This window comes from Salvelinus alpinus, chromosome 28 (assembly GCF_045679555.1).
Source record: "Salvelinus alpinus chromosome 28, SLU_Salpinus.1, whole genome shotgun sequence".
Classification (NCBI taxonomy): Eukaryota; Metazoa; Chordata; class Actinopteri; order Salmoniformes; family Salmonidae; genus Salvelinus; species Salvelinus alpinus.
The window spans coordinates 35,058,153-35,081,948 of NC_092113.1; the positions used below are offsets into that span (position 1 = coordinate 35,058,153).

Below are 23,796 nucleotides of genomic sequence, written 5' to 3' on the forward strand. Positions count from 1 at the left end.
AGCTAATGTAGAAGGAATGCACTGACCAAGTGCATAAAGTTCCCTCAGCACTCACAACACGCAACCTCTGACAAAAGTCCCTCTACTCCTATTCGAGGTGAAAATGATGAATCAGACACCTTATCGATAGCAACAGCTCGTGGTCCTCCTGGAATCAGAAGTTTATTTGACTCAATGGAGGAACGTAGTCAGAGATGCTGATGAATGTCTTGCTCGAGCTGTGTCTGCAACTGGTTCACCTCTGATGCTCACAGGCAATGTGTATTGAAAGAGATTTCTGAATGTTCTTCGCCCAGTATACACCCCTCCTACCAGACATGCTTCATCTACTCATTTGCTGGATCCAGAGTTCAACAGAGTTCAAGTGAAGGTCAAGCAAATCATAGAGAAAGCAGACTGTATTGCAATAATCTCTGACGGGTGGTCTAATGTTTGTGGGCAAGAAATAATTAACTACATTTCCACCCCTCAACCGGTTTTCTGCAAGAGCACAGACACAAGGGACAACAGACACACCGGTCTCTACATTGCAGATGAGCTGAAGGCAGTCATCAATGACCTTGGACCACAGAAGGTATTTGCACTGGTGACAGACAATGCTGCGAACATGAAGTCTGCTTGGTCTAAGGTGGAGGAGTCTTACCCTCACATCACACCCATTGGCTGTGCTGCTCATGCATTGAATCTGCTCTTCAAGGACATCATGGCACTGAAAACAATGGATACGCTCTACAAGAGAGCCAAGGAAATGGTTAGGTATGTGAAGAGTCATCAAGTCATAGCAGCAATCTACCTCACCAAGCAAAGTGAGAAGAATAACAGCACCACATTGAAGCTGCCCAGCAACACCCGTTGGGGTGGTGTTGTCATCATGTTTGACAGTCTCCTGGAGGGGAAGGAGTCTCTCCAAGAAATGGCCATATAACAGTCTGCCGATATGGACAGCCCCATCAAAAGGATCCTCCTGGATGATGCATTTTGGGTGAGAGTGTTAAGCAGCCTGAAACTCCTGAAACCTATAGCAGTAGCCATTGCACGGATTAAGGGAGACAATGCCATCATGTCTGATGTACAGACTCTGCTTGCAGATGTAAGAGAAGAAATCCGTACTGTCCTGCCCACTTCACTGTTGCTCCAAGCAGAGGAAACTGCACTTTTGAAATACATCAAAAAGTATGAAGACTTCTGCCTGAAGCCCATACAAGCCGTGGCGTACATGTTGGACCCTTGTCTGGTGCAAAGATCAACAAGGCCTATGGTGTCATCACTACCGTGTCTCGCCACCTTGGCCTGGAGGAGGGCAAGGTTCTTAGCAGTCTGGCGAAGTACACTTCCAAGCAAGTGCTTTGGGATGGAGATGCAATATGGCAGTCGTGCCAACATATCTCATCAGCCACCTGGTGGAAGGGACTTTGTGGATCTGAGGCTCTTTCCCCTGTTGCCTCAATCATCCTCCAAATCCCACCAACATCAGCCGCCTCAGAGCGCAACTGGTCCTTGTTTGGAAACACACACACCAAAGCACACAACAGGCTGACCAATACAAGGGTTGAAAAATCGGTGGCCATCCGGGCAAATTTGAGGCTTTTTGAGCCTGACAACGAGCCATCCTCAACAAGGTTGGAAAGTGACAGTGAAGATGAGGCCTCAGAGTCTGATGTTCAAGAGGTGGACATTGAGGAGGTCCATGGAGAAGACATGGAAGCCTGAGAGGAAGACTATCATTTTACAGATGTATGTTGAAAACGTTTTTGGGAGATGCGATGGATCATTGGGGATTCAATATTCCCTTTCTTTTGTTGTTCAGTGAAATCATCCCAGATGAAGAGTCAACTCATTTAATTAAAGTTCAATTCATAACTAAAATGTTTTTATTTCTATTGGAAGGATTTAATCATTTGTAATTATGTATACTTATGATAAGGTAAAATGTTTTTGTTTCTGTCTCCATATGATATGGTAAATATATCCAACGCAAAAAAACATCTACATTTAAATGGTGTTAATATTCATTTGCATATATTTCCGTTAATTCCCGTATATTCCCGTTAATTCCCACGGAATGTTTCCACCTCTGAATATTCCCCAACATGTGCAACCCTACTGGTGGCCAATACAGAAAGACTGACAGGCAGATGTTGTCCACCCTTGGAGGAAACTTGTGCACACTACTATCATTCACCACTGAATCAAAGGGAATACTATCATTCACCACTGAATCAAAGGGAATACTATCATTCACCACTGAATCAAAGGGAATACTATCATACACCACTGAATCAAAGGGAATACTATCATTCACCACTGAATCAAAGGGAATACTATCATTCACCACTGAATCAAAGGGAATACTATCATTCACCACTGAATCAAAGGGAATACTATCATTCACCACTGAATCAAAGGGAATACTATCATTCACCACTGAATCAAAGAGAATACTATCATTCACCACTGAATCAAAGGGAATACTATCATTCACCACTGAATCAAAGGGAATACTATCATTCACCACTGAATCAAAGGGAATACTATCATTCACCACTGAATCAAAGGGAATACTATCATTCACCACTGAATCAAAGAGAATACTATCATTCACCACTGAATCAAAGAGAATACTATCATTCACCACTGAATCAAAGAGAATACTATCATTCACCACTGAATCAAAGAGAATACTATCATTCACCACTGAATCAAAGGGAATACTATCATTCGCCACTGAATCAAAGGGAATACTATCATTCACCACTGAATCAAAGGGAATACTATCATTCACCACTGAATCAAAGAGAATACTATCATTCACCACTGAATCAAAGAGAATACTATCATTCACCACTGAATCAAAGAGAATACTATCATTCACCACTGAATCAAAGGGAATACTATCATTCACCACTGAATCAAAGGGAATACTATCATTCACCACTGAATCAAAGAGAATACTATCATTCACCACTGAATCAAAGGGAATACTATCATTCACCACTGAATCAAAGAGAATACTATCATTCACCACTGAATCAAAGAGAATACTATCATTCACCACTGAATCAAAGAGAATACTATCATTCACCACTGAATCAAAAGGAATACTATCATTCACCACTGAATCAAAGAGAATACTATCATTCACCACTGAATCAAAGGGAATACTATCATTCACCACTGAATCAAAGGGAATACTATCATTCACCACTGAATCAAAGAGAATACTATCATTCACCACTGAATCAAAGAGAATACTATCATTCACCACTGAATCAAAGAGAATACTATCATTCACCACTGAATCAAAGGGAATACTATCATTCACCACTGAATCAAAGGGAATACTATCATTCACCACTGAATCAAAGAGAATACTATCATTCACCACTGAATCAAAGGGAATACTATCATTCACCACTGAATCAAAGAGAATACTATCATTCACCACTGAATCAAAGAGAATACTATCATTCACCACTGAATCAAAGAGAATACTATCATTCACCACTGAATCAAAAGGAATACTATCATTCACCACTGAATCAAAGAGAATACTATCATTCACCACTGAATCAAAGGGAATACTATCATTCACCACTGAATCAAAGGGAATACTATCATTCACCACTGAATCAAAGGGAATACTATCATTCACCACTGAATCAAAGGGAATACTATCATTCACCACTGAATCAAAGGGAATACTATCATTCACCACTGAATCAAAGAGAATACTATCATTCACCACTGAATCAAAGGGAATACTATCATTCCCTGTAATATATTAGTATGTAGCTAAAAGGTTTCCTGTAACTCAAGCGTGTTGGAGAACTAGTGGAAGCCGCTCTCTCTCTCTCCCTTCTCTAGGGCTCAGGTCCTGTCATTAATTGCTCATGGGACTAGAACTTATTCTGATGGATAAGATGGAATGGGATGGATGAATAGATTGTGAAAAAGAGACCCTGTCTCTGTGTCCCAATAGCACCCTAATTCCTATGTAGTGCACTACTTTTGACCAGGCAAGAGCTCTGGTCAAAATGAGTGCACTATATCGGGAATAGCATGCCATTTGGGACTCAGGCACCCTGTCCTTGCCAGTACATTCCCCCAGGCCTGTTTAACACCCACGGATGGCCTGTCAGTCCAGCCTCTAAAAACCCAGGCTTGTTAACAGTCTATCAGGAGGCCATTATCACCACACCAGGCCACCCTATCTGGTTACATCCCAAATGGCACTCTATTCCCTATGTAGTGCACTACTTTACAATAGGGCCCATGGGGCTTTGGTCAAAAGTAGTGCACTAAATCGGTATTAGGGTGCCATTAGGGACGGGTCCTCTGTCCTTTCTGTAATGAAGGGTGCCAACTGCCAACACCAACCAAGCAGCGAGCCTCACACAGCCAACCACTGAGCCCACAGACACCCCTCAATCCTAAATCAACCCCTAGCCTAGCCCCTACCCCCATAGGCACTTGTGGATAGCGACAGCTGGTTTTAAAAATGTTACTCAATGGACATTTCAATATCGGAACAACGGTATAACGCCATAATGTAACTATGCCATAATGTGATAATGCCATAATGTGATAATGCCATAATGTGATAATGCCACAATGTAATCATTTGATAATGACAATGTTACAATGTGATAATGCCATACTGTGATAATGTCATATTGTGATAATGTAATCATTTGATAATGACACAATGTTACAATGTGATAATGCCATACTGTGATAATGGCATAATGTGATAATGTAATCATTTGATGCCATAATGTTACAATGTGATAATGTGATAATGCCATATTGTGATAATGCCATAATGTGATAATGACAATGTAATAATACCATAATGAATGTAATTTTATGTATTTATTTTACCTTTATTTAACTAGGCAAGTCAATCCCCATGGGACTCCTAATCACGGCCGGTTGTGATACAGCCTGGAATCGAACCAGGGTCTGTAGTGACGCCACTAGCATTGAGATGCAGTACCTTAGACCGCTGCGCAATGTATGTAATAATGTCATAAAGTAATAATACCATAAAGTAATAATGCCATAATGTAATAATGCCATAATGTGATAATACCATAATGTAACAATGTATGTAATGATGCCATAATGTAATAGTCTTAATGTAATAATGCCATAATGCCATGATGTAATAATGACACAATGTAAAGATGTGATAATGACAGTCATAATGCCATTATGTAATAATGCCATAATGTAATAGTGCCATACTGTATGTAATAATGTACGTAATAATGCCATAATGTAATCACTATGTTTTGACAGACTGTGTACATCAGAGGCTCTGCTAGTGGTCACTTGTCAGTAACACTTTATTGGAGGGACTGCTTGTAGACCGTTAAGGAACTAAATCTAAACCATTTTACAAAAAGTGTTAATGTATTTATCTACATTGGTAAAGTAAAGTTTAACAAACAATGTAACAATGTTTATAGGCAGTTCTTACGCAATAAAAAATCTATTATTAATTATGACCCACATTTTTTACTTTTCTTTAGCTTCATCTATTTTCAAGCGATGGATATTCAGTTCTGTTCCTTTGTCAAGTCCATTGGCCTACCAGAACCCCACACCCCATCCCCACAATATTCCCCCACCTCTTACACAAAACCACAATGGCATCCTTGTCTCAGTGAATTGAGGCTTGAATATAAATGATACTGGATTATATTATCATGATATTCCTGCATAATACTGCTAAAGAGGCTCATTCAACCCAGATGACCTTCTACAAACCCCAACAGAGCTGACGATCGTCGCCCTAAAGATGAAAACACACACACACACACACACATACACACACACACACATAGCCTCATTAAAAATCTCATTTTAAGGCGGCCAACAATTTACGGTACTATCTACTTTTAGCAAGGCACCTTTGACACCACACCATGGGAGAACAGTGGAGGGTAGGTGTGTGTGTGTGTGTGTGTGTGTGTGTGTGTGTGTGTGTGTGTGTGTGTGTGTGTGTGTGTGTGTGTGTGTGTGTGTGTGTTTGAGTCTACAGCGTTTGTCCTATATTATATTGATGCTGAGGAGGAAAATTAGGTTGTTTCAGGCCATGGATAGTCGTGGATAGATAATGGATAGTCATGCATATATAATGGAGTCATGGATAGATAATGGATAGTCACATATAGATAATGGATAGTCATGCATATATAATGGAGTCATGAATTTCCAACCAATGCACAGACAAAGACGATTCATCAAAATGATACGGACACTGCTCAACTAAACGTCCTTAAACTGCACTGAATATAGTGTAAAGCCATGTAACGTCAACACTTTACTGCAAGTACGCAAATGGCTAGTGAATTTCCACATGAGAGACAATAAAAAAACTGTCTATCAAGATGGCCACCAGCAGATTAGACAAATGACATTGTATTGAAAAGTATCATCGTACCCGTTTCCAACAGCGTTGTATGGTACCATATCATGTTGACAGTAGAGTCCTACCCTTTTCCAACAACGTTGTATGGTACCATATCATGTTGACAGTAGAGTCCTACCCGTTTCCAACAACGTTGTATGGTACCATATCATGTTGACAGTAGAGTCCTACCCGTTTCCAACAACGTTGTATGGTACCATATCATGTTGACAGTAGAGTCCTACCTGTTTCCAACAACGTTGTATGGTACCATATCATGTTGACAGTAGAGTCCTACCCGTTTCCAACAACGTTGTATGGTACCATATCATGTTGACAGTAGAGTCCTACCTGTTTCCAACAACGTTGTATGGTACCATGTCATGTTGACAGTAGAGTCCTACCCGTTTCCAACAACGTTGTATGGTACCATATCATGTTGACAGTAGAGTCCTACCTGTTTCCAACAACGTTGTATGGTACCATATCATGTTGACAGTAGAGTCCTACCCGTTTCCAACAACGTTGTATGGTACCATATCATGTTGACAGTAGAGTCCTACCCGTTTCCAACAACGTTGTATGGTACCATATCATGTTGACAGTAGAGTCCTACCTGTTTCCAACAACGTTGTATGGTACCATGTCATGTTGACAGTAGAGTCCTACCCGTTTCCAACAACGTTGTATGGTACCATATCATGTTGACAGTAGAGTCCTACCTGTTTCCAACAACGTTGTATGGTACCATATCATGTTGACAGTAGAGTCCTACCCGTTTCCAACAACGTTGTATGGTACCATATCATGTTGACAGTAGAGTCCTACCCGTTTCCAACAATGTTGTATGGTACCATATCATGTTGACAGTAGAGTCCTACCCGTTTCCAACAACGTTGTATGGTACCATATCATGTTGACAGTAGAGTCCTACCCGTTTCCAACAACGTTGTATGGTACCATATCATGTTGACAGTAGAGTCCTACCTGTTTCCAACAACGTTGTATGGTACCATATCATGTTGACAGTAGAGTCCTACCCGTTTCCAACAACGTTGTATGGTACCATATCATGTTGACAGTAGAGTCCTACCCGTTTCCAACAACGTTGTATGGTACCATATCATGTTGACAGTAGAGTCCTACCTGTTTCTAACAACGTTGTATGGTACCATATCATGTTGACAGTAGAGTCCTACCCGTTTCCAACAACGTTGTATGGTACCATATCATGTTGACAGTAGAGTCCTACCCGTTTCCAACAACGTTGTATGGTACCATATCATGTTGACAGTAGAGTCCTACCCGTTTCCAACAACGTTGTATGGTACCATATCATATTGACAGTAGAGTCCTACCCGTTTCCAACAACGTTGTATGGTACCATATCATGTTGACAGTAGAGTCCTACCTGTTTCCAACAACGTTGTATGGTACCATATCATGTTGACAGTAGAGTCCTACCCGTTTCCAACAACGTTGTATGGTACCATATCATGTTGACAGTAGAGTCCTACCCGTTTCCAACAACGTTGTATGGTACCATATCATGTTGACAGTAGAGTCCTACCTGTTTCCAACAACGTTGTATGGTACCATATCATGTTGACAGTAGAGTCCTACCCGTTTCCAACAACGTTGTATGGTACCATATCATGTTGACAGTAGAGTCCTACCCGTTTCCAACAACGTTGTATGGTACCATATCATGTTGACAGTAGAGTCCTACCCGTTTCCAACAACGTTGTATGGTACCATATCATGTTGACAGTAGAGTCCTACCTGTTTCCAACAACGTTGTATGGTACCATATCATGTTGACAGTAGAGTCCTACCCGTTTCCAACAACGTTGTATGGTACCATATCATGTTGACAGTAGAGTCCTACCCGTTTCCAACAACGTTGTATGGTACCATATCATGTTGACAGTAGAGTCCTACCTGTTTCCAACAACGTTGTATGGTACCATATCATGTTGACAGTAGAGTCCTACCTGTGTCCAACAACGTTGTATGGTACCATATCATGTTGACAGTAGAGTCCTACCCGTTTCCAACAACGTTGTATGGTACCATATCATGTTGACAGTAGAGTCCTACCCGTTTCCAACAACGTTGTATGGTACCATATCATGTTGACAGTAGAGTCCTACCCGTTTCCAACAACGTTGTATGGTACCATATCATGTTGACAGTAGAGTCCTACCTGTTTCCAACAACGTTGTATGGTACCATATCATGTTGACAGTAGAGTCCTACCCGTTTCCAACAACGTTGTATGGTACCATATCATGTTGACAGTAGAGTCCTACCTGTTTCCAACAACGTTGTATGGTACCATATCATGTTGACAGTAGAGTCCTACCTGTTTCCAACAACGTTGTATGGTACCATATCATGTTGACAGTAGAGTCCTACCTGTTTCCAACAACGTTGTATGGTACCATATCATGTTGACAGTAGAGTCCTACCTGTTTCCAACAACATTGTATGGTACCATATCATGTTGACAGTAGAGTCCTACCTGTTTCCATAGGAAGACATCGTCCTGGTTGAGTTGCCATGCGGTGATGAGGTGTATGGTAGACAGTACCCCTCCACTCAGCACTGCAGCTCTCATCCTCACTGGCAACAGTGTATAGATAATGTACACAAAGAACACGGACCACCAGATCCCCTCAGAGGCGCTCCGGGGGGCAACCATCAACACCCCGAACACCTGGACCACTAGCAGCACCCCGATAACCAGGTAGCTGACGATCCACATGTAGTCCTGGTGGAAGCTGTTCCTGTTGCACACCACCATCATGGACAGGAAGAGGGCCATGGCCACGGAGAGCACCGAGGCGTAGGCTACGTCGGGCGGAGCGTGGACACAGTGGAAGGCTAGCATGACGCCACAGACTATGACAAGGACACCCATCAGCATGGTGAGGGAGCTCTGGTTGAGCCTGAAGAAGTAGCGCTGGTACAGACGCTCTAGTTTGGCGGAGGTGAACGTCTTGGACTGGAACACCCGTACCATACACATCCAGCACTCAGCGGCTGTCAAGGCTTCACAAGTTCCTCCGTCCTCCCCTGTTCCTTCCCCCAAATCCTCCCCCCCTGGACCTCTCCTCCCTCTCAGGTCTCCGTCGTCGAACCCCAGATCCACAGCCTTTAACCCCAGGTCTCCCGCAGCCCCGGTCCGTTTCCCATAGTGGTCCTCCTGCCAGACGCAGCGCATTCCAAAGTTACCTCCTCCGCTGGGCCCCGCGCCCCCTCCACCACAGTGGTAGTGCTGGGGGGTGTGAGATGGTGGATCCAGGTCCTCAGCTTCCCGCAGGCAGCTCATGTAGCGGGGGTTGCAGAGAGACGACCCTGAGCCACAGTCCTTCCGCTTGTTGGACTTGGTGCCATTGCGCTCCCCCCACGCTGTCTTTCGCTCGTCCACTCTGGCTACGAAGAAGCCTCGGACCCACGACATCCTACTGGGACAACAGAGACAGATTAGGCTTAGCAGGTCAACAATATGCAGACAAGGACAGACAGGGCAGTCATCAATACACTGTTAGGCACAGACAGGGCGGTCATCAATACACCGTTAGGCACAGACAGGGCGGTCATCAATACACCGTTAGGCACAGACAGGGCGGTCATCAATACACCGTTAGGCACAGACAGGGTGGAATCAATACACCGTTAGGCACAGACAGGGCGGTCATCAATACACCGTTAGGGACAGACAGGGTGGAATCAATACACCGTTAGGCACAGACAGGGCGGTCATCAATACACCGTTAGGCACAGACAGGGTGGAATCAACACACCGTTAGGGACAGACAGGGTGGAATCAACACACCGTTAGGGACAGACAGGGTGGAATCAATACACCGTTAGGGACAGACAGGGTGGAATCAATACACCGTTAGGGACAGACAGGGTGGAATCAATACACCGTTAGGGACAGACAGGGTGGAATCAATACACCGTTAGGGACAGACAGGGTGGAATCAATACACCGTTAGGGACAGACAGGGTGGAATCAATACACCGTTAGGGACAGACAGGGTGGAATCAATACACCGTTAGGGACAGACAGGGTGGAATCAATACACCGTTAGGGACAGACAGGGTGGAATCAATACACCGTTAGGGACAGACAGGGTGGAATCAATACACCGTTAGGGACAGACAGGGTGGAATCAATACACCGTTAGGGACAGACAGGGTGGAATCAATACACCGTTAGGGACAGACAGGGTGGAATCAATACACCGTTAGGGACAGACAGGGTGGAATCAATACACCGTTAGGGACAGACAGGGTGGTCATCAACACACCGTTAGGGACAGACAGGGTGGAATCAATACACCGTTAGGGACAGACAGGGTGGTCATCAACACACCGTTAGAGACAGACTTGACATCTGAGCTTGGTTTCAATGCTATTGCAATGGAAGACATGTCTCTTCTTCTCTGTTGATCATCCAGTTCATTCTTAGCATCTTCATTCACATGTACTTTAGGCCTATAGGTATAGAGTCCACTGACCTGTGTGGGCTCTGTGGTGTGTACCAACGCTGCGCTCTTCAGCCAGGCCACTCATTTGCACACACAACGGGATCAAACTGGCCAGGGGTAGGTGTGTCTACCTTCCTGTAAAGGCGGTGTGTCTGTCTGCCTTGGAGCTTGGAGCTGCACCTTTGCCAAACAAACTAACAAACAAACAAACACAGTGTCATTACATCACTTCCTGCCTCTGAAGACCACCAGACCTGGACTCTGAACACTAAGGTATAACTTATTCCTCGTGTAATTACAGAAAATAACCCTAAACTTATAAGAGCAACTTAATGCAGTGTTACCCAGAAAGATTTCCAGTTGTATTTCAGCAGTTTTTTAGTAAATGGAAGGAGTGTGCAGCCAGCCAATAGCAAACTCTAACTCAAAGTGTAGCAGTGTATTTGCACTAATCAATAAAAGAGATGAGCCATATTGTCCAAGTGAATTTATAGTCATTCATCCTCTCCGTCACCACCTGATCCCATTCCACCCCCACCCAGAGAGAGGCTTCAGATGCAAATGTTTCTGTTTGCAGATGCTGAAGTGTGACTGCTAATCATCATGCTATTCAGTGCACTGTACATCAACCATGTAGAGAGATCGCCCGAAGCCTATCACTGGAATTCAATATGGTCCATTTCAAATGCACTTCTTCTAGTGTTGTTTGGATTTCCATAACATTTGTGGAAACTAGCTTTCCATCCATATCCTTTCAGTGTAGTTAGTGTAGTTATATTATAGCAATCTCCCCGTAACATCAGGGCAGGGTTGAGTTTGCCCTATTAGAGAACAAAGGCCCTATGAGTGGGCATTTAGCAGTCATCACAGATGAAACACACACACACACAGTAAGTACGTACACACACACACACACACAGTAAGTACGTACACACACACACACAGTAAGTACACACACACACACAGTAAGTACGTACACACACACACACACACACACACACACACACGAGATGAAGAGCCCTCCACTCCAGATTAAATTGTGCATGTTTCCTGTCCCCCATTAGCCCTGATGACTCACACCCCGTGCCCCATATGGGACCCTATTCCCTATATTGTGCACTCCTTTAGATTGTGGCCCGTAGGGCTCTGATCAAAAGTACTGCACTATTGTAGGGAATTGTCTGCCATTTGGGACACACAGGCACAGTCAAGCTGAGTTATGGCTGCATTCAGCACATGTCAAGGACATTGGAATATAACAGGACTGGGCAGCTGGCGCCCCACGACCCTCCTTCTGAAGCCCCTCGGATCAATTTAACATATTTTTTGTTAATTTTTTTACTTTTTAACTTACTGTTGAAAGTTAGAATAGTAAAATACAGTAAAATAATTCAAAATTCCAAAATTGTGTTGTGCATCAACAGTTTATCTTGTTATGTCAATCCCTACCCAGGTTTCCATCCAACCTTTTGAGGTGAGTAAAGTACTGTCGGCAACAAACAAAAAAATGTCGGTAAACTTCCCAAATGGCGACAAAACAAAATACGCTCGACAAGATGGGATCTTTTTGTGTCTGTAAAATGAATTATGCGAGAAATGTTGGTGGAAACGCTTTTATGCCCAAATATTGATATAATAACCATCATATTGATGTAAACTTGGAGTCACGTAATGACATGTTGTGTGGTCCTCCCACTACGACTCTTCGGGAAAGCATGCAGTTTATTATGCTACAGATTAAATCGATTATGTTGAACTTCACAGGGTGGTGAAAGTGCACGGTGATGCTCTCCTTTCCAATAAATATTGAGGGTCTGATTCTGGTGACATCATCATTGATGCTTGGGTACCATTAGACAAATAACAAGACTACACTCTTTTGTCAATAATAATCTGATCATGTAGGCTATACGTGTGCTCTATCATGCTGTATTTCTCTGCGTGCTGTTGGCTAGAGAGCATGTACCGGACTGGGTACACTCCCTATAAAACACAACCTTTTGTTGTGACAAAACCATCAGTAGAGTTCAAAATGCCATGGAAACCTATTTAACTTGTACTTTTTTTATTCAGTACATGGGAATTAGAACGCCAAAACATTTTTTTTTTATGTGCACCACGTCATTACACACAGCCTTTTATCAGCAACAAGTCAATTTATGGAAACATCTCTGGTGAGAAAATGTACATATTGTTTTCATGCAGATTTTAGAATATTCGCATGAAAATCTGTCGCCAATTGGATGGAAACCTAGCTACTAACAGTGACTCTATTAGCCCATGAAGCACTACCGTTTTTTAGATTGGTAAGTCAGGCTAGCGGCCAGCTATCTAAATTTAGTAATCATAATCTAATTACTGGCCGGGGGGCCCCAAATGATTTTGTTAGTCAGTCTCAGTCAGATATCATATTAAAAACTGCAAACATTTCTCTCCACCCCATGGCATAATGTGTAGAATAGCATGAAATTAGCTTTTACAGCAACAGTCAGGGAGATGAACATGAGGATACGTAGAATAACAACAGTCAGGGAGGATCTGTAGAACAACAACAACAGTCAGGGAGGATCTGTAGAACAACAACAACAGTCAGGGAGGATCTGTAGAACAACAACAACAACAGTCAGGGAGGATCTGTAGAACAACAACAGTCAGGGAGGATCTGTAGAACAACAACAACAACAGTCAGGGAGGATCTGTAGGACAACAACAACAACAGTCAGGGAGGATCTGTAGGACAACAACAACAACAGTCAGGGAGGATCTGTAGGACAACAACAACAACAGTCAGGGAGGATCTGTAGGACAACAACAACAACAGTCAGGGAGGATCTGTAGGACAACAACAACAGTCAGGGAGGATCTGTAGAACAACAACAACAGTCAGGGAGGAACTGTAGAACAACAACAACAACAGTCAGGGAGGAACTGTAAGACAACAACAGTCAGGGAGGATCTGTAAGACAACAACAACAACAACAACAGTCAGGGAGGATCTGTAGAACAACAACAGTCAGGGAGGATCTGTAGAACAACAACAACAACAACAACAGTCAGGGAGGATCTGTAGGACAACAACAACAACAACAGTCAGGGAGGATCTGTAGGACAACAACATGGAGGAAAAAGACTACAGAGATGCAGTGTTTCTCAATGTGGGTGTGTGCGTTTATGCCACGTGTGTGCGCATGCATGTGTATTTTGGGGTGGAGGGTTGTTGAGGAAGGCAGAAGATTTACGTCTCACAAAATTAACAATTAAGTACTTATTATATTCTACAGTAAATGCGCCTCGTGGCATGCCTGTGTTCCTTATTAAGAGCAGTAGCTAGCGATTGATAGAAGTTGCTTCACAAAAGAAACCTTTGAAACTAACCGAGGAGATGGCAAACAGAGAGTCCTGCGCTGTAGTTTGTTATCAATGTAGTTCAACTCTGCCATTCTGCCAATAAACAACATAGGCGGTTACTGGATGTCAGACAGAACACCATGGTGTATTTAGTGTATTCTTTAATTAACCAATAAGGCCCGAGGTGGTGTGGTATAGACACATTATAAACTGGGAGGTTCGAGCTCTGAATGCTGATTGACTGACACCGTGGTATATCAGATCGTATACCACGGGTATGACAAAACAGTTATTTTTTACTGCTCTAATTACGTTAGTAAACAGTTTATAATAGCAATAAGGCACTTCAGGGGTTTGTGATATATGGCCAATATACCACGGCTAAGGGCTGTGTCCAGGCACTCTGCGTTGCGTCGTGCTAAGGACAGCCCTTAGCCGTGGTATATTGGCCATATATCACAAACCCCATCGGACCTTATTGCTTAAGTATAACAAAATATGTAGGCTTTTTAAAAAACGTATTTTATCATTCATACATTTCCACCTATAATAAGTGGTTTAAAAAGGTTTAAGGATACATATTCACACAGTTTAACATTGAGTTGAGTTTACAATTGACAGTTTAGTCATTTAGCAGCCACTCTTATCCAGAGCGACGTATAGTAGTGAGTGGATACATTTTTCACACTGGTCCCTCCTGGGAATCGAACCCAAAACCCTGGTGTTGCAAGTGTTATGCTCTAACTGAGCCACACTGGTTCGTCTGAGCAAATACACAAACGCAACTAGCTGGATATGCAAATACTATATCTAGGTATTGTTAGGCAGATAAAGGCACCTGATCTGATCTGGTCTGATCTGATCTATGCTATTAGGTTATTCAATGCCCCTGTGGGTCAGACTGGCAAGCAAGCATTGCATTCACCTCTGGCTCTGGTGCATGCACGGCCGGTCAGAGTCAGACAGCAGGAGCACACAGCAGCATGCGGCGGTTATGTAACAAACAGAACAGTGCATGCATGCGTTTACAGGAGCATCCGCTTGAGATATCATTTAAAAAAGAATACTTGTTTCCAATCTAACCACCTCGTTATAAACCGGAAAAACGGTTGTCAACGTTGTAAATTAATATATAGAGAATTAATAGGATATACCTTGAGTTTGAATGTCAATTATCTATATGCAGGCCTAATACCACATAATCAGGATGTTTGCGATAAATAGGCCTACATGCAAACACATATCTGCACATAGCCTAGGCTATTTGGTTGCAAGAAGACCGTCCGAAGAAAAGGATTGCATAATCGCACGCACTGTTTGTGTGAAGCTACCGGTATATGTTAACCATAGCCTTTCCATGGGGACATTTCGACAGTAACAATGCGCCTACTTCTCAAACGTTTCATTTATAATGGTTGTCTATATTTCCTTGCACCGACAGTTCTTATCTAGCCCTACTCTTACCATTTGTCGCCAGAATTCAAGTCATGAGTAATAATTTAAAATCTCTCTACAAACTTCTATGAGAAATCGACTCCAGGAATTCCATGATCGCGCCGTTTGACAAGTAGTAGGGCTACTTGCATACTTTCATTGCACTAATTTCCCACTGGAAAGATAGCCGACAGTAGCCCATCGGCAAAGCCATACTATTGTAATGCACCTTCAAGCTTTTTTTTATTTTTTCCAATCAGAGAACAGGATACATACATGTCCTAACCCGGTTTCTTCTAGGTACGTCCCTTATTGTAAATGCATAGCCTATATGCACCAGAATGTCTCCTTCTTTGGTAGGCATCAACACATTTATGAAGCCTACACATAGCCTATAGGCTTGTTACTACTAGCAACATCGTCGATAGTGACATGTAAAACAGCGCAAATACCTGCATAACATGCCACCTTGAAACTACAGGCTACTGCTACACTGCTGAAGAGGCCAAGTTAACATTGTAACCTCGGCTGTTCTGTTTAATTTTTGTGGCACTACTGTGTTATATAATTACAGTGATAATAGTCGACTAGTTAAGTTAATGTAGCGTTGTTGTAGACTGGAAAACAGTTATCCAGAAGGCTAGTAGCCCGGGAGAGATTGTACTTACCACATTGATTAGCACCCATATACGAACCGCGCGCAATATAGCTGACTTTCTCCCTCTGTTTTGGTACGTTGCTGTCTTTTCGTTCAGATGAAAACGTGTATCTGTCGACGTCTAGGCTACAATCGAGGGGATTGGCTACAAATGTACATACAGTGGGCGCGTTCGAGCTGATCACTTTTGTCAAGTCAAGTCGGTGACCGCCTTTCAAAAAAGTGTGTTGCATTATGTTAAAAATTGTCTGAATTGCGCCAACATGTCTACTGCATGAACTTTCCAGAAATCCTGTAATCAAAGGTCATTACGTTTTGACGGCTTCGACTGCAAGTATCTGCAGTTGCACTACCCCAGCTTCATCCTGCAGATGTCGCCTGCATCGTGGGAGGCTCTATTGTCAACCAATCATTAGGGTGTTTTTGTTTGACCCGCGCGTATGTCATCAAAGATATGACTGAAACAGAAATCAACTTAATGTAAGCTATACAGTGGATAGCCTATATACAAACAAATGTGATATTTTAGTCTCTCTGATTGTATAATGAACTCACATATGATTTCAGTTTGTGAGTGTGATATGGGAGTTGGAGACATGTTTATTTTGACATTATAAACAAAGCTTTTAGAAACAATGGAAACACTGCCATGTTGATGTGAGCCTTGCTGTTGGAAAACCACATTAGTGTCTGACTTTCGGCTGTTGCAAATTCACCTCACACGACTTCACTTGACTTTCGTCTACAGTTGCTTTTGCCTTACCACTCAAACGCGCCCAACATCTGGCGCTCGCTACATTCCCACTAGGTTCTCTGACTGTATCGCCCGCTCGGGCTTTTTACCTAATAAGACAGGTAGCCTTCTTCAATTGTCATGAACTGATAGGCCTACAAATTACAACACAAATATGAGTGCCATTTTGAGTGGGACAACTAAGCAATGAAGTCGATGCCATAAGTCAATGGTGCTATTTGTTAATGATTTTAGATGCGGTCTAGGGTCGAATGAGGATTTCAGACCTGTTTACACTTGATTGATATCCAGACACAATGCATGTTCTGCGTTCAGACAGGCAGCTCAATTCTGATATTTTTTTCACTAGTTGGTCTTTCGACCAATCAGATAAGCTCTGAAAAAGATCTGATGTGAAAAGATCTGATGTGATTGGTCAAAACACCAAATAGTGGAACAAAATATCAGAATTGGCTGCCTGTTGGGCTGCATGTTAGCACCAGGTATAAACGGGGCACAAGAGCGTGAGGATGTAGACTGCAGCTAGCCAAGATGTACTGCAGACCAACTACTTTAATGTCCAAAGACCTTAGGCCTATATGTTATTGTAGCTGTAGCCTGGTCTCATAGACAAGACGTAACATAGTAAATATAAATCCAGACACTTAAAGTAGTATGATATGCAGGGTTGGGGAGTAACGGATTACATGTAATCCATTACATGTAAAGAATTACAAAAAACGTTAACTGTAATCCGTTACGTTACCAGCAAAAATATTGTAATCAGATTACAGATATTTTTGAAAAACTAGATGATTACTTTGAGGATTACTTTTACATTCAGAAAGGATGTTTGCGTAAAAAAAATATTAGACACTCTCTCTGTTTTCTCAATGTCATTCAAATCACCATTGAAAAAAGGCACAAGTTTAAGTTTGTTCTACCTGAGCGAGTCTGACCACAAGTCAGAGACCACTATGATGTCAGAGACCATTATGATGTCAGAGACCACTATGATGTCAGAGACCACTATGATGTCAGAGACCACTATGATGACACACCAAATGTGTTTGATAGATCGCGGAAAAAGAGCAGAAATAGGCTTTTGTAGGCTACAGTCCAAGCTATGTCTGACTGCTGTCAGCATCCAAAGATTATCCAACTTGAATAAACGCTTGGAGGTAAGGATGACAGCAGTGGTGTAGTCTGCGGCAATACGGATATCACTTATTGTTGAATCACACTGCTGCTCTCTCATTTAACTATTGGAGCCTTACGGATTATGGTTGTTGTGGATGCTGTTCACAAATCTAAATGTGTATTTGAACCCAATAATAGTTGAATTCAAGAAGTTTAAGCTGCCTATCAATCATTATGGACAGCCAGTGAAAAATGCGTTCTTGCAACAGCTGCATAGTGCTGATCCCAGTTTATGGAATAAAAGTGGGGCTTTTATTATTATTGCTCAATCTAATTCATGCTGATAAAAATAAAATATCCATAGGCCTAATGGACACATGCTCAAACTCGCACACTTTTGATAGACTTAAAGGGGCAATCGGTAGTTGCTACATCCATTTTTGGACTTATATATTATATATATAAATGTAAAGATATAATTTAATCGTGTTATTATATGTAGTAGAAAGTGATGGGTTAGAACAAGCCTATCTAACCAACCCATAATGTAAAATTCGTAGAATTCGTTACATATCATACGTTTAGCAAATTCCTAACATATAGTATATTTAGCAAATTCGTAACATATAGTACTTTTGCAAATTCATAACATATGATACGAATTGTAATTCGTAACATATCATACAACATGGGTAATGAACATCCACAAATGAATACATACCATACGAAACTTAACATATCATACTAAATGGAGAGTCTCGGATTTACATACAGAATAATACGAATTGCAAACCAACCAAGTTGGTTATTATGTTCAGAGGTTAACTGGCTCTGGTAGCTAAGACAGCCGAATACTCCATCTAAACCTGAACCAGGTTGGTTACTATGTCCAGAGGTTAACTGGCTCTGGTAGCTAAGACAGCCAAATACTCCATCTAAACCTGAACCAGGTTGGTTACTATGTCCAGAGGTTAACTGGCTCTGGTAGCTAAGACAGCCAAATACTCCATCTAAACCTGAACCAGGTTGGTTACTATGTCCAGAGGTTAACTGGCTCTGGTAGCTAAGACAGCCGAATACTCCATCTAAACCTGAACCAGGTTGGTTACTATGTCCAGAGGTTAACTGGCTCTCGGAACAAAGTCCTCTACTTTCATATCAAATCAAATCAGTTTATTTGTCATGTGCTCCGAATACATCAGGTGTAGGTAGACCTTATAGTGAAATGCTTACTTACAAGCCCTAACCAACAATGCAATTTTTAAGGAACACATAGGTATTAGGTAAACAATAGATATGTAAATAAAAAATAAAAAGTAAAATGACAGTAGTGAGGCTATATACAGGTGGTACCGGTTCAGAGTCTATGTGGAGGCTGTATACAGGTAGTACCGGTACAGAGTCAATGTGGAGGCTATATACAGGTGGTACCGGTTCAGAGTCAATGTGGAGGCTGTATACAGGTAGTACCGGTACAGAGTCAATGTGGAGGCTATATACAGGTGGTACCGGTACAGAGTCAATGTGGAGGCTATATACAGGTAGTACCGGTACAGAGTCAATGTGGAGGCTGTATACAGGTAGTACCGGTACAGAGTCAATGTGCGGGGGCACCGGTTAGTTGGGCTAATTGAAGTAATATGTACATGAATGTATAGTTAAAGTGACTATGCATAGATGATAAACAGATAGTAGCAGCAGCATAAAAGAGGGGTTGGAGGTCGGGTAAAAGCTGTTGAGAAGCCTTTTGGTCATAGACTTGGCGCTCCGGTACCGCTTGAGGCCAGAGAGAACAGTCTATGACTGGGGTGGCTGGGGTCTTTGACAATTTTTAGGGCCTTCCTCTGACACTGCCTGGTGTAGAGGTCCTGGATGACAGGCAGCTTAGCCCCAGTATTGAACTGGACCGTATGCACTACCCTCTGTAGTGCCTTGTGGTCGGAGGCCGAGCAGTTGCCGTACCAGGCAGTGATGCAACCAGTCAGGACGCTCTTGGTGTTGCAGCTGTAGAACCTTTTGAGGATCTGAGGACCCATGCCAAATCTTTTCCGTCTCCTGAGGGGGAATAGGTTTTGTCGTGCCCTCTTCATGACTGTCTTAGTGTGTTTGGACCATTCTAGTTTGTTGGTGATGTGGACACCAAGGAACTTGAAGATCTCAACCTGCTCCACTATAGCCCCTTCGATAAGAATGGGGGCGTGCTCGGTCCTCCTTTTCCTGTAGTCCACAATCATCTCATCAAAATAATTGTACAAATGCAAAATATGAAAGTAAAGTTACAAAGGTTTCCAAAACTGTATTGCAAGCGAGCATGATTAACATGTAGATAGAGCACCAGGACTGTTGTACACAACAGCTGCACTGTTGTCAATTCTTCAACTGAGAACGAAGAAGAGCTAGACTGTAGCCAGCACCATCACTTGGGCATCTAGTCTCTAAATGCGCTAATTCTCCTAATTATGGACAAAAACATTTGTGCCTGAATATGACCTGTGTAGTTGAGCTGGGAAAATATGGACAAAAAGTTATATCACAATAAATTATATTGATAATGATAAATACACAGTTACTTTCCATTTGCGTAAACAATGGAACTTTTAGACAACTGCGATGGTGACTCAATAAATGTTTAGCTATTTCATCTAACAAATCAAGGGAATGCATGATTTATATTTTGATGTGCAAACTGTCAAAACAGGATCCAGAATTATCAGATTTATTTTGGGCTCTTTAGAGATGAATTTGTCTACATATTTCTGTGTTATTGGCCTAGGCCTTCTACATGGGCCTAATTCACCACCAGGGGGAGTGGGATCTCAAAATACGCAGCTAGATTGCTAACTCTTATCTTGTTGCTAGATAACCATTTAATTGATTAATCTAACATGTAATGTGCTACATCAACTTTCCAATGCTAGGCATAGGCTAATGGATGTAGGCTATTCACCCAAATGGCCCGCCATTGTTTAGTTCGGTTTGTTAAGTTTGGGTTTAGCAAGCAACAAACATGTCAAACTCACAGTTATGCGATCAGCTGTTTCCCCGAGCTCTGCCAAACAGCATCCTTGACCACAGGTGCACACTGTTATTGATTGGTGGCACGTTATTGGGGAAGACCTTTTTGCCCTGTTATTGGACCAGATGGTAATGGGGAGGGAATTGCCTTATGTAGCCTGTATAACGCAGGCTGCTCTGTTACAGAGCAGCCATTTTAGCCTAGCCTACAGTGGCGACGCAGACACACACACATATTGTTTAGTAAATTGGGGGCCTAACTACATTTTCAAGTTAAATTCCATTTCATTTTCATGTCAGTCTACCACCTGTTTAGGTCAACACCTTGTCCCTTTTTCTATTGAAAAGTTATATTGAACTCCACTGTAGGGAGTTTCCATAAAGGAATTTGTGCTTTCCCTAAACTACAGAACAATTGAAGAGGTCTTTCAGCACCATCTAGTGTTTCATTTAAGTTATTATTTACAGGGATAAACAATGGTATACTGAAAAAGACTCAGTCAATGTCCATTGTGATCAATATCTCATAGGCTTACCCTACCCTATATTACAATCAGAACGTATTGCTCAGATTCATAGTCAGAAACCAGCAGCAATGAGCTTGGCTTTGCTTGTCATCGTCTCAACCATTGTGTTAGAACAGTTCATTAATCTGTAATAAACTATAGCACATCCCAAGTTTTTATTTTTTTTATTAAACTTCTTATTAACTATTTTGAATGAAGGGTTTATAGAAGATCTCTATGAACAGAGATAGAAGAACTGAAATACACATGGAATGGACTTGAGAAATGTCCCCCAGAGTGTGTTAGGCTAGCTAGGGGACATTGATGATGATCTAATGCTCCTCACAGACTAGCCTAAGTAAATCATCCTCTCATCTCTGTTCTCTCCTCCACAGATCGGATCTTCTCCAATGCTTTCCTCATTTCTTTCTGACGTTTTAAGAAGGAGGCAAGGAATGGAGGAGGGACTTTTGAGATTCACCCAATGTTCCTTCCAGCCAGTGAGCTGAGCTTTGGTTCTACCTGTTGTAAGTGATAAAGTCCAACAAAGGGCGGCATTGTCAGACAAATTGCTCACATGGAAACACAAAGCCACCCCCACATGCTCTTATGTTCTAGCCAGCAGTCTTGGCACATCAGAGAGTATATAGATTGAATGTGGACATGTCTTTATTATAATGAGAGACAGAGAGAGAGACAGAGACAGAGACAGAAACAGAAACAGAAAGAAAGTGAGAGAGAGAGGAGCAATAAGGAGAGAGGAAGAGATTTAGATTCAAATGGACTTTTTTTGTCTGTTTGACATTGGCATTACTTGACTTTACTGGTTGATATCAGTGTGAAAATGGACAGCGTAGCAGGATTCCTACTAAAGTGCCAGAACAGTGAAAACTAACCTGTATCACACCCCCTCCTCTTCTCGTCCCACATTAACTTAGGTCAGTGGACACAGTTACACACTGTTCTCTCCTTCCTTGCAAACAACCGTGTAGGTGGGCTCTGGGGAGCCATGCCCACCCAATCAGATTGAGCAAAAAATGATTATATATATATACATATATATATATTTTTTTTAATGCTCTCTAATTGTCAATGTTCCAAACGGGTCATCATTTGTCTTTTTTACCTAAACATGCAAACACCATCAGATTGAATTCATAGCAAGCAGTGCATTGGAATGGCATTCAGATTAACTGCAATGACATTGATTCTCATGGGAAGGGTGACCAAAAATAACTAACTGAAAGTCACACCCCCAATATGACCACATTGAGGCATATGTCACTGTGCTTCTACTGCTGTATGCACCATGCCACCTGCTACTTCATTTGTTCATTTAGCAAACAAGACAGCTCATGATCCAGTGTCTTATTAATCATTAATTATTAATCACACACCTATATTTTTAGTTTTAATTAGCTTTTAAAAAATCTACATTTCCTCTCTGCCCCATGGCAAATTGTGTAGAATTGCAGGAAATTAGCTTTAAAACAGCAAACTTTTCTCTCAGCCTCATGGCAAAATGTGTAGAACAGCAGAAACATTGCTTTAAAACAGATAATTGTTTGGGCCCACCCACCAACCGGGTACGCTACTTCTTGCAAACAGAGCATAAATCAATAAATACACCAGCATCCTTCCTAGTCAAGCCATGTCCATCTGTGTAGAAAGATAAGAAATAGACAGCTGGAAGGTGGTTCAGAGATGTTTGGGTTCTGAAAAATCCTATAGGTTCTTTAATGTAGGAAAGATTCATACAGAACAGCTTGTGCAATGTGCATCCTGGACTTCCTTACAGGCACGCCCCAGGTGGTGAGCGTAGGCAACAACACCTCTGCCACGCTGACCCTCAACATGGGGGCCCCCCAGGGGTGTGTGCTTAGCCCCCTCCTATACTCCCTTTTTACCTATGACTATGTGGCCACGCATTACTCCAACTCCATCATCAAGTTTGCTGATGACATGACGGTGGTAGGCCTGATCACCAATGGCGTTGAGACAGCCTACAGGGAGGGGGGGGGGGGGCTGCAGTGGAGGGTCAGGAG

The 23,796-nt window shown here is 42.2% G+C and overlaps 1 protein-coding gene across 2 annotated transcripts in view; it reads right to left on the reverse strand.

Annotated features, from left to right (window-relative positions):
• LOC139558027 (adenylate cyclase type 6-like) overlaps positions 1-16,473 on the reverse strand; it is a 121,924-nt gene extending 105,451 nt beyond the window's left edge. The window contains exons 1-3 of one of the 2 annotated variants that reach the window (XM_071373441.1): positions 16,368-16,473; positions 10,948-11,111; positions 8,940-9,882 (exon numbers count right to left, since the gene is read on the reverse strand). In XM_071373441.1, the coding sequence (XP_071229542.1) occupies positions 8,940-9,881 (942 nt within the window). In that variant the 5' untranslated portion in view covers position 9,882; positions 10,948-11,111; positions 16,368-16,473. Of the gene's footprint in view, positions 1-8,939; positions 9,886-10,947; positions 11,112-16,367 lie in introns of those variants that run through there. The other variant, XM_071373442.1, reaches the window with a different exon arrangement.
• Between the last annotated feature and the right edge of the window lie 7,323 nt (positions 16,474-23,796).